General features: G+C 43.6%; 1 protein-coding gene across 1 annotated transcript; it reads right to left on the bottom strand.

The window, feature by feature from the left end:
• Positions 1 to 1,690: 1,690 nt before the first annotated feature.
• Positions 1,691 to 11,653, bottom strand: zgc:112052 (protein C19orf12 homolog). The gene is made up of 3 exons (XM_029634602.2): positions 11,520 to 11,653; positions 10,577 to 10,737; positions 1,691 to 4,911 (listed from the first exon to the last, which is right to left on the bottom strand). The coding sequence occupies exons 2-3, from the start codon at positions 10,734 to 10,736 to the stop codon at positions 4,646 to 4,648; spliced, it is 426 nt and encodes a 141-aa protein (XP_029490462.1). The 5' UTR covers position 10,737; positions 11,520 to 11,653; the 3' UTR covers positions 1,691 to 4,645.
• Positions 11,654 to 11,721: the final 68 nt, after the last annotated feature.

Raw genomic sequence — 11,721 nt, 5'->3', positions numbered from 1 at the left:
GCTTGAAAAAGCTAGCCTTGGCTTTTCTAACTGCCTGTGTATAATGGTTTCTAGCTTCCCTGAACAGCTGCATATCATGGGGGCTGTTCGATGCTAATGCAGAACGCCATAGGATGTTTTTGTGTTGGTTAAGGGCAGTCAGGTCTGGGGAGAACCAAGGGCTATATCTGTTCCTGGTTCTAAATTTCTTGAATGGGGCATGTTTATTTAAGATGGTTAGGAAGGCATTTAAAAAAAATATCCAGGCATCCTCTACTGACGGGATGAGATCAATATCCTTCCAGGATACCCCGGCCAGGTCGATTAGAAAGGCCTGCTCCCTGAAGTGTTTCAGGGAGCGTTTGACAGTGATGAGTGGAGGTCGTTTGACCGCTGACCCATTACGGATGCAGGCAATGAGGCAGTGATCACTGAGATCTTGGTTGAAGACAGCAGAGGTGTATTTAGAGGGCAAGTTGGTTAGGATGATATCTATGAGGGTGCCTGTGTTTAAGGCTTTGGGGAGGTACCTGGTAGGTTCATTGATAATTTGTGTGAGATTGAGGGCATCAAGCTTAGATTGTAGGATGGCTGGGGTGTTAAACATGTTCCAGTTTAGGTCGCCTAGCAGCACGAGCTCTGAAGATAGATGGGGGGGCAATCAGTTCACATATGGTGTCCAGAGCACAGCTGGGGGCAGAGGGTGGTCTATAGCAGGCAGCAACGGTGAGAGACTTGTTTTTAGAGGTGGATTTTTAAAAGTAGAAGTTCAAATTGTTTGGGTACAGACCTGGATAGTAGGACAGAACTCTGCAGGCTATCTTTGCAGTAGATTGCAACACCGCCCCCTTTGGCAGTTCTATCTTGTCTGAAAATGTTGTAGTTTGGGATTAAAATTTCAGAATTTTTGGTGGTCTTCCTAAACCAGGATTCAGACACAGCTAGAACATCTGGGTTGGCAGAGTGTGCTAAAGCAGTGAATAGAACAAACTTAGGGAGGAGGCTTCTAATGTTAACATGCATGAAACCAAGGCTTTTACGGTTACAGAAGTCATCAAAAGAGAGCGCCTGGGGAATAGGAGTGGACCTAGGCACTGCAGGGCCTGGATTCACCTCTACATCGCCAGAGGAACAGAGGAGGAGTAGGATAAGGGTACGGCTAAAAGCAATAAGAATTGGTCGTCTAGAACGTCTGGAACAGAGAGTAAAAGGAGGTTTCTGGGGGCGATAAAATAGCTTCAAGGTATAATGTACAGACAAAGGTATGGTAGGATGTGAATACAGTGGAGGTAAACCTAGGTATTGAGTGATGAAGAGAGAGATATTGTCTCTAGAAACATCATTGAAACCAGGAGATGTCATCGCATGTGTGGGTGGTGGAACTAATAGGTGGAATGCTTTTACACCTGCATTGTTTGCTGTTTGGGGTTTTAGGCTGGGTTTCTGTACAGCACTTTGAGATATCAGCTGATGTACGAAGGGCTATATAAATACATTTGATTTGATTTGATTTGGAATGTCAGTGATATGATCTATCTATGACTCATTTTTGGTTTGGGATTTGGTTGATTTAAGTCTCAACCAGATTGTTTTGGTACTTTGGTACTCCTTGGCTTTAGTTTGGTATGGTTGTCTGGTCAACTTCATGTTTTGGAATCAAGAATGGCACCCTTGATCAGACAGACAAGGTCATTGCATCAATGCTACGTAATACATTTATTTGTATTTATTTATTTATCCATTATTTAACTTGGGAAGTCAGTTAAGAACAAATTCATATTTACAAATGGCAGCCTACCAAAAGGCCTCCTGCGGAGACAGGGGCTGGGATTAAAAATATAACACACATCACGACAAGGGAGACAAAACAACACTACATAAAGAGAGAACTAAGACAACAACACAGCATGGCAGCAACACATGACAACATGGTAGATTCTGCAGTCAAACTCTTTTCATAATGTAATCCAACATTTTTACTGGATATGTGTGCAACAGAATTTAAACATTCACCTTTTGCTACTATTTCTGTAAATTCTACGCATACAATTTCCACTGAAAAGGTTACAAACACATTTACTTGAAGAACAGTACAGAATATGCAAACAGTCATTCTTGTTCTTCAAGTAAACGCTTTTGTAAAATTTTCAGTGGAAATTGTTATAAATCCAATTTATGCATCAAATTGTATAGTCATTGTGCATAGTTTCACTTTGCAATCATTGGTTTTTGTTTGGTGTACATTTTAAAGTGAAACATCTGAGTCTTTTACTGTGGAATTGCCCAGAACCTGTCTAATAACTTGAACCATTTTCTTAAATTGTGAACATAATGTTGTTGTTATTTTACATTTTATGTCTCATATGCAGCCCCTGGTGGAATTCGCATGACCCACACCAGTGGAGGCTGGTGGGAGAAGCTATTGTAATGGCTGGAATGGAATAAATGGAACTGAGGCAAAGATGTGGTTTCCAAATCTTTGATGTTTTATACTGTTCCATTAATTCTATTCCAGCCTTTACAATGAACCTGTCCTCCTATAGCGCCTCCCACCAGCCTCCACTGGCCCACACCGACCTCAAGGTCCCAGTCTTCTCAGATTACTGTCATCTTGAGTTACTAGACCCCAAGAAGTCCTCCCAGGAGAGCAGTGAGTCCAGGAAAACGTCCGGGAACTCATAACACACTACTACTGCTCCTGCCACGGCTCCCACTAGGATGCCTCGGGGAGGATTAGGAACGGACCCGCGCACCTCAAGCTGGAGGTTTCCTATAACGAGTTCCCGGGCGACGACACAGTTGTTGTGGGATATAAGTTGGAGCTCCATTCCCTCCCTCTCTAGTACACTATGTATACAGACGTATGTGGACACCTCTTCAAATTAGTGGATTTGGCTATTTCAGCCACCCCAGTTGCTGACAGGTGTATAAAATCTAGCACACAGCCATGCAATCTCCATAGACTAATGTTGGCAGAAGAATGGCCTTACTGAAGAGCTCAGTGACTTTCAACATGGCACTGTCATAGGATGCCTCCTTTCCAACACGTCAGTAAAATTTCTGCCCTGCTAGAGCTGCCCCGGTCAACTGTAAGTTGGCTCAGATGCGAAGTGGTAGGCCGCACAGGCTCGCAGAACGGGACCACCGAGTGCTGAAGCGTGTAAAAATGGTCTGTCCTCAGTTGCAACACTCACTACCCAGTTCCAAACTGCCTCTGGAAGCAACGTCAGCACAAGAACTGTTCGTCGGGAGCTTCATGAAATGGGTTTCCATGGCCGTGCAGCCACACACAATCCTAAAATGACCATGTGCAATGCCAGCTCCATGAAAATGTATGAGTCCATTACAGTTTTGACATACTTTCTATATAGTTTGATGTTTAAGAATGGCCTGGAGTGTTTCTTTCCCCAAAAATAATCCCCCCCCCCCCAAAAAAAAAAGTGTCAAGTTTTGAGGTAGCATGCAATTGCCATACTGACCTCAGGAATGTCCTCCAGTACGTCCAACTGGCCTCCCAACCGCAGACCACATGTATGGCGTCATGTGGGCGAGCAGTTTATTGATGTCAACGTTGTAAACAGAGAACCCCACCGCCACTATGGGGCAATCGTATTGCCAGGCGTAAGCTACGGACAGCGAACACAATTGCATTTTATCAGTGGCAATTTGAATGCACTGTGACGAGATCCTAAGGACAATTGTGAGGCCCATTTCTTTTTTGGTATCTGTGAGCAACAGATATCTGTATTCCCAGTCCTGTGTGAATCAGTTGGTAGAGCATGGTGCTTGCAACGCCAGGGTTGTGGGTTTGTTTTCCACGGGGGACCAGTACCAAAATGTATGCACTCACTACTGTAAGTGGTTCTGGAGAAGTGTCATTTAAAATGTAAAAAAATCCATAGATTAGGGCCTAATGAATTTATTTCAGTTGACCAATTTCCTCATATGAACTGTTGCGTTTTATATTTTTGTTCAGTATATATTCTTTTTACTCAAACCTCCCCCGTGTCAGATTGAATAGCCTCGCGGGCCGGATCCGTATATTGCCCACCCCTGCTCTATAATCATTGATAATATTACAATCATCAACACATTTCAGATGGGTGTGAATCCCGGTGTATCAGCATGTGAATGTGAGTTTGTCAACATTTTACTAATTTAAATTATCTTGATCTTTGGCACCAAATGCATAAAAAGACTGCGGTCTAAGTATGATTGACCAAACCGTCAAGAAGTGTTAGGCGGTCTAATTTAGGCCCCTATATTCTCACTGGTTAAACTTGCAGAGCACACCAGTCTATGAGAAACAACTTACTTGATAAGTGCCAGCTTTCACAGATGTATATAAGTGACATCCAGGAGTACAGAATTGAAAGAATTAAAAGGTTGTATTTCTTTTCACACAATTTTTAGCTCAGGTAGTCAATACATAGTCACACAAACCCTTGAAATAATTAGCCACAACTCATTTCATGCACTTTCAATCAGTGGCTTCTTCCCTTCTCACAGACCATGGAGGTTTTCATCCTTGAGTGTACAGCCCCACTTTTAATAAATAATTTCTTGTCCTTCATTTTTAAATTGTCCTTTGACATTGTGCAAAATGTCATCGTTTCCATTTTCCTTTGAAAACCCTAAAGAGATGTGCTCTCTGATAGAGGCCTTGTCAGTCGACATAGTGCACCTCTGCCTGGAGCTCTTTGGTCACATAGCCCAGGAGGGCAGCGGTCACCTGCTGCTGTAGGGTGGCATTGCCCATGACCAGGGCAGTCAGCTGGGCCATGTCGGTCCACTGGACCTCGCCCATGATGGCCATGATGTCATCGTAGAGCTTCTGCTGCTGCACCGGGGTCAGCTCCATGATGATCTGAGGCAGCGGCTTGAACTGTCCACTGGTCATCCAGCATCCCAGTAGGCCACCGACCGCACCCCCTGACAGAGATAATGAGGAAGAGGCAATGATGATGAGGTAAGGATGTATGTCTGAAATCAATCATCAATTTCCTTGGAAACATTGTTAACACCGTTTAAAATGTGTTAACAGACTATGAGCCATTTGTATGCATTTTTCTGTGTATGGACCTCTTATGTGTGATCTCAACCCTGCACACAACATTATCAATTCAAATGTTTATTGGTCATATACACATGGTTAGCAGAAGTTAATGCGAGTGTAGCTAAATGCTTGTGCTTCTAGTTCTAGTTAGTGCAGTAAAATCTAACAAGTATTCAAACAATTTCCCAACAACTACCTAATACACAAATCTAAAGGGTTGAATGAGAATATGTACATATAAAAACAGTTGAAGTCGGAAGTTTACATACTTTTGTTGCAGTCATTAAAACTCATTTTTCAACCCCTCCACAAATTTCTTGTTAAACAAACTATAGTTTTGGTAAGTCGGTTAGGACATCTACTTTGTGCATGAAGTAATTTGCCAACAATTGTTTACAGACAGATTATTTCACTGCCGTCGGTAGCAGCAAGAGGGGGCTACAACAGACTTCTTCCGTCGCGACATCCCTCTAAGGCCCTTCTGCTAGCTTGCTAGCCCCGGCCGCTAGCTGTCTGAATCGCCGTGTCTCCAGCCCGCCGAGCTACTCACTGGACCCCTATGATCACTCGGCTACGCATGCCTCTCCCTAATGTCATATGTCATGTCCATTGCTGTTTTGGTTAGTGATTATTTCCTTATTTCACTGTAGAGCCTTTAGCCCTGCTCAATTCGCCTTAGCTAACCCTTTAGTTACACCTCCAACACATGCGGTGACCTCACCTGGTTTAAATTATGTTTCTAAAGACAATATCTCTCTCATCGTCACTCAATGCATAGGTTTACCTCCACTGTATTCACATCATACCATACCTTTGTCTGTACATTATGCCTTGAATCTATTCTATCGTGCCCAGAAACCTGCTCCTTTTACTCTCTGTTCCGAACGTACAAGACGACCAGTTCTTATAGCCTTTAGACGTACCCTTATCCTATTCCTCCTCTGTTCCTCTGGTGATGTAGAGGTTAATCCCTGCAGTGCCTAGCTCCACTCCCATTCCCCATTCGCTCTCATTTGTTGACTTCTGTAACCATAAAAGCCTTGGTTTCATGTTTGTTTTATTCACTGCTTGAGCACACTCTGCCAACCAGGATGTCATAGCCATGTCTGAATCCTGGCTTAGGAAGACCACCAAAAACCCTGAAATTTCCATCCCTAACTATAACATTTCCCGACAAGTTAGAACTGCTAAAGGGGGCGGAGTTGCAATCTACTGCAGAGATAGCCTGCAGAGTTCTGTCATACTATCCAGGTCTGCGCCCAAACAATTTAAAGCTTCTACTTTTAAAATTCTGCCTTTCCAGAAACAAGTCTATCACCGTTGCCACTTGCTATAGACCGCATTCTGCCCCCAGCTGTGCCCTGGACACCATATGTGAACTGATTGCCCCGCATCTATATTCAGAGCTCGTACTGTTGGGTGACCTAAACTGGGACATGCTTAACACCCCGGCCATCCTACAATCTAAGCTAGATGCCCTCAATCTCACACAAATTATCAATGAACCTACCAGGTACAACCCCAAATCTGTAAACACGGGCACACGCATAGATGTCACCCTAAACAACCTGCTCTCCAAATACCCCTCTGCTGTCTTCAACCGGGATCTTAGCGATCACTGCCTCATTGCCTGCATCCGTAATGGGTCTGCGGTCAAACAACCACCCCTCATCACTGTCAAACGCTCGCTAAATCACTTCAGCGAGCAGGCCTTTCTAATCGACCTGGCCCGGTTATCCTGGTAGGATATTGACCTCATTCCATCAGTAGACGGCAGGGTAGCCTAGTGGTTAGAGCGTTGGACTAGTAACCGAAAGGTTGCAAGTTCGAATCCCCGAGCTGACAAGGTACAAATCTGTTGTTCTGCCCCTAAACAGGCAGTTAACCCACTGTTCCTAGGCCGTCATTGAAAATAAGAATTTGTTCTTAACTGACTTGCCTAGTAAAATAAAGGTAAAATTTTTTTTAAGAGGATGGTTAATCTTTAAAAGTGCTTTCCTCAGTCATCACATCATTCAGTACAATTATAAGGAATGGGAACCTAGATAACTTCCAGGACCTAAGTAAAAAAAACATGGCTTGGATAAACAAGATTTTTACAGATACCTACAAGTTCGACACTATTTCTTAAGGGAGATAAGTGACTGACCCACGAGCACCTCCAAAATTAATCCAAGTATTCACTAACGCATACATCTTGGGGAGTAACAAAAAAACTATTTCAAATCTCTACTCTATTCAATCCTCAAAGAAACATTCTAGAAACTATATTAAAAATAAATGGGAAGAGGAACTTAACATATAAATAACTGATGAACATATTAGACTCAACAAAGCTCCACCAACTCAAGGTCATGGAGAGAAATCTGTTGGAAGAATGTTACACGTTTCTTCATAACACCTAAACTGAAATCAAAACAGACTGGCTCACTACACACTTGTTGGAGAGAATGCAGTATATTGAGGGTGGACCACTCTCATATCTTTTGGACTTGCCCCACAACTTACTGGGGAGAAATAAGATCTAACATTGGAAAAATAATGGGATTTGACATAGAACAAACATTCATTTCTTTGTACATGGGTGAAATACCTGATAACTTACACAATAGAGAAAAGTACCTCTTGAAGGTCCTACTGGAAGCCAGTAAAAGGCTATCACTAGGAAATGGCTACAAAAAGACCCTCCCACAGTGACACATTGGATAGACATTGTAGAAGAAATACACCACATGGAGCGTATGACCTTTGCTTTAAGAAATCAACAGGAGAGAGGTCAAGAATACTGGGAAAAATGGGTTTCGTACTTGGAAAAGGTCTAATTCAAAGATGTCAACATAACTAATATGATGAGGAAGGTATGAAGTGCACTGTAACTGCCAGATCTTTTTTTTTTCTTTTATTTGAATTTCTTTGTAATTTCTTTGTGTTCCTACAATAAAAACTAAGTATATATTTTTTAAGTGCTTTCCTCACCATTTTAAATAAGCATGCCCCATTCAAAATATTCAGAACCAGGAACAGATATAGCCATTGGTTCACTCCAGACCTGACTGCCCTTGACCAGCACAAAAACATCCTGTGGCGGACTGCACTAGCATCGAATAGCCCCCGCGATATGAAACTTTTCAGGGAAGTTAGGAACCAATATACACAGGCAGTTAAGAAAGCAAAGGCTAGTTTTTTCAAACAGAAATTTGCATCCTGTAGCACAAACTTCAAAAAGTTCTGGGACACTAAAGTCCATGGAGAATAAGAGCACCTCCTTCCAGCTGTCCATTGCACTGAGGCTAGGAAACACTGTCACCACCTATAAATCCACGATAATTGAGAATTTCAACACACATTTTTCTACGGCTGGCCATGCTTTCCACCTGGCTACCCCTTTCCCCGGTCAACAGCCCTGCACCCCCCACAGCATCATGCCCAGGCGTCCCCCATCTCTCCTCCGCCCAAATCCAGATAGCTGATGTTCTGAAAGAGCTACAAAATCTGGACTCCTACAAATCAGCCGGGCTAGACAATCTGGACCCTCTCTTTCTAAAATTATCAGCCAAAATTGTTGCAACCCATATTACTACTCTCTTTTTTTTACCAACTTCTTATTTTCAATGACGGCCTAGGAACAGTGGGTTAACTGTCTTGTTCAGGGGCAGAACGACAGATTTGTCTGAGATCCCCAAAGATTGGAAAGCTGCCGCGGTCATCCCCCTCTTCAAAGGCGGAGACACTCTAGACCCAAACTGCTACAGACCTATATCTATCCTACCCTGCCTTTCTAAAGTCTTCAAAAGCCAAGTCAACAAACAGATCACCGACCACTGTACCTTCTCCGCTATGCAATATGGTTTTCGAGCTGGTCATGGGTGCACCTCAGCCACACTCAAAGTCCTAAACGATATCATAACCGCCATCTGGCCTTCCTGTGACATCAGGTGCTGTAGGTGTCATGGAGGCCAGGTAGTTTGTGCCCGGTGATGTGTTGTGCAGTCCGCACCACCCTCTGGAGAGCCTTGCGGTTGAGGGAAGTGCAGTTGCCGGCTGTGACCAGGCCGACAGGGTGTTCTCGATTTGTGCATCTGTAAAAGTTTGTCAGGGATTTTGGTGACAAGCAAAATTTCTTCAGCCTCCTGAGGTTGAAGAGGCGCTGTTGCGCCTTCTTCACCACACTGTGTGGGTGTACCATTTTCGGTTTGCCTGTGATGTGTATGCCGAGGAACTTAACTTTCCACCTTCTCCACTGCTGTCGATGTGGATAGGGAGGTGCTCCCTCTGCTGTTTCCTGAAGTCCACAATCATCTCCTTTGTTTTGTTGATGATGAGTGAGAGGTTGTTTTCCTGACACCACACTCCAAGTGCCCTCACCTCCTCCCTGTAGGCTGTCTCATCATTGTTTGTAATCAAGCCCCCTACTGTTGTGTCGTCTGCAAACTTGATGATTAAGTTGGAGGCATGCATGGCCGTGCAGTCGTGGGTGAAAAGGGAGTACAGGAGGGGGCTGAGCACGCACCCTTGTCGGGTCCCAGTGTTGAGGGTCAGCAAAGTGGAGATGTTGTTTCCTACCTTCACCAGCTGGAGGCGGCCCGTCAGAAAGCCCAGGACCCCATTGCACAGGGCAGGGTTGAGACCCAGGGCCTCCAGCTTGATGATGAGCTTGGAGGGTACTATGGTGTTGAATGCTGAGCTGTAGTCAATGAACAGCATTCTTACAGGGGTATTCCTCTTGTCCAAATGGGATAGGGCAGTGTGATGGCGATTGCATTGTCTGTGGACCTGTTAGGGCAGTATGCAAACTGAAGTGGGTCTAGGGTGGCCAATAAGGTGGAGGTGATATGATTCCTTGACTAGTCTCTCAAAGCACTTCATGATGACAGAAGTGAGTGCTACAGGGCGGTAGTCATTTAGTTCAGTTATCTTTGCCTTCTTGGGTACAGGAACAATGGTGCCCATCTTGAAGCATGTGGGGAGAGAAGATTGGGATAGGGAGTGATTGAATATATCCGTAAACACACCAACCAGCTGGTCTGTGTATGCTCTGAGGACACGGCTAGGGATGCCGTCTGGGCCAGCAGCCTTGCGAGGGTTAACACGTTTAAATGTTTTACTCACGTTGGCCACGGAGAAGGAGGGGGGGGGGGACAGTGCCACTGTCTCGGTCCTTGTTAGTGGGCCGAGACAGTGGCACTGTATTTATCCTCAAAGCAGGCAAAGAAGGTGCTTGGTTTGTCTGGAAGCATGACGTTGGTGTCCGTGACGTGGCTGGTTTTCTTTTTGTAGTCCTTGATTTCCTGTAGACCCTGCCACATACGTCTTGTGTTTGAGACATTGAATTGCGACTCCACTTTGTACCTGTACCGGCATTTCGCTTGTTTAATTGCCTTGCGGAGAGAATAACTACACTGTTTATATTGAGCCATATTCCCAGACCTTTTTCCATGGTTAAATGTGGTGGTTCACACTACTATATGAGAGGCAAGTTGTGTAAGTATTCTCATTTAGATGGAAGACAAACAACTCATGATTAATATAAAACTCACTCACCCACAGCGATGCCAAGGGGGCCTCCAACCAGTCCTCCTGCAAAGGCTAGTCCTCCTGCTGCCACCGCCCCTTTGGAAGATCCCTTCACTGTGGTCTTTATCTGTTGGTTTGCAGATAACTCGCAACACAGCCGCACAACATCGTTAATTCGTTGCGACATTCTGGGGAACAAAGGTTAAGGGTTTAGACCCACGTTTACAATAATTCAACAATGACACTGACAGCTACATAGTGAATGGGCTGAGGGGAAAAACATAATAGGCTATTGCTATTTAAAGCCACAATCTGCCAGTTCAACAGTCTAACCCACCAACTTTTGGGGTAAATTGAGGGATGGGACTGGGGAAATGTAAACGCTCTAAAATTCATAGACAGCGCTATGGATGCAAGGATTGACAGTCTGAGATTGCCATGATAGTTTAAAACATATAAGTTATAAATTGTTTACAAACACTCAAATGACAACAAACATTGACTAATACAGCCATAGATCTTGGGCTATGACAAGACAGCTGTACTAAAGGTCATAAAACATTTGAATTGCATTTTATAAGAATCAAATGGGTATATTTTTACATTAAACACCCTATGCATGACCTTTGAACAGCAGGAAATATGTGGCTAAAATAAATAGATATGTATTGTCATCAATGTCATGTTATTTCAGTATATAGTCTATAATCGAAATGTAAGTATTGTTCTTGTTTTGGTGAAGACATTTTTGATTTATTAACCGACAATACATTTAATGCTTATTCTATTTGCTAGAATGCATTTGCTACAATTCAAGGTACAATGTATCACTTCGGGACGTTAAAGATGATCACGTGACGATGATAAGTCAATTTACTCTCGGACATTGCATGTGTTTTACATTGTTTCGCTAAACGAAGTTGCAGCGATAAGATACAAATATTGTAATATAAACTAATAGTCAACATACCTTGATGATGAATTAAATTCCTTGTATATTGTCTGCTTGCTATATTTATATGAAGCTTCAATGCCAGTCAAAACTAGAGGTTTTTTCAAGCGTCATTCTTGATTTCCCGAGCATTGAGGGAGTTCCATTAGAATGAACCGGGGAAAACCGGTCTATGGCCCGTCATATCACCAGGGAAAAGCGGTGAGGGAGGAGCACCTTT

The sequence above is a fragment of the Oncorhynchus nerka genome, linkage group LG25 (assembly GCF_034236695.1).
Source record: "Oncorhynchus nerka isolate Pitt River linkage group LG25, Oner_Uvic_2.0, whole genome shotgun sequence".
In the NCBI taxonomy this organism is placed as follows: domain Eukaryota; kingdom Metazoa; phylum Chordata; class Actinopteri; order Salmoniformes; family Salmonidae; genus Oncorhynchus; species Oncorhynchus nerka.
Note: the sequence above shows the minus strand (reverse complement) of the source record. Positions and strands in the feature narration are given on the sequence as shown.

What these genes read in the sequence shown, in the direction of transcription:
- zgc:112052 (XM_029634602.2), bottom strand. Translation starts at nt 10,736, where the DNA reads ATGTCGCAACGAATTAACGATGTTGTGCGGCTGTGTTGCGAGTTATCT. An exon ending in CCCCCTTGGCATCGCTGTGG is followed by an intron (nt 4,912 to 10,576) that starts GTGAGTGAGTTT and finishes TATCTCTGTCAG; the next exon opens with GGGGTGCGGTCGGTGGCCTA.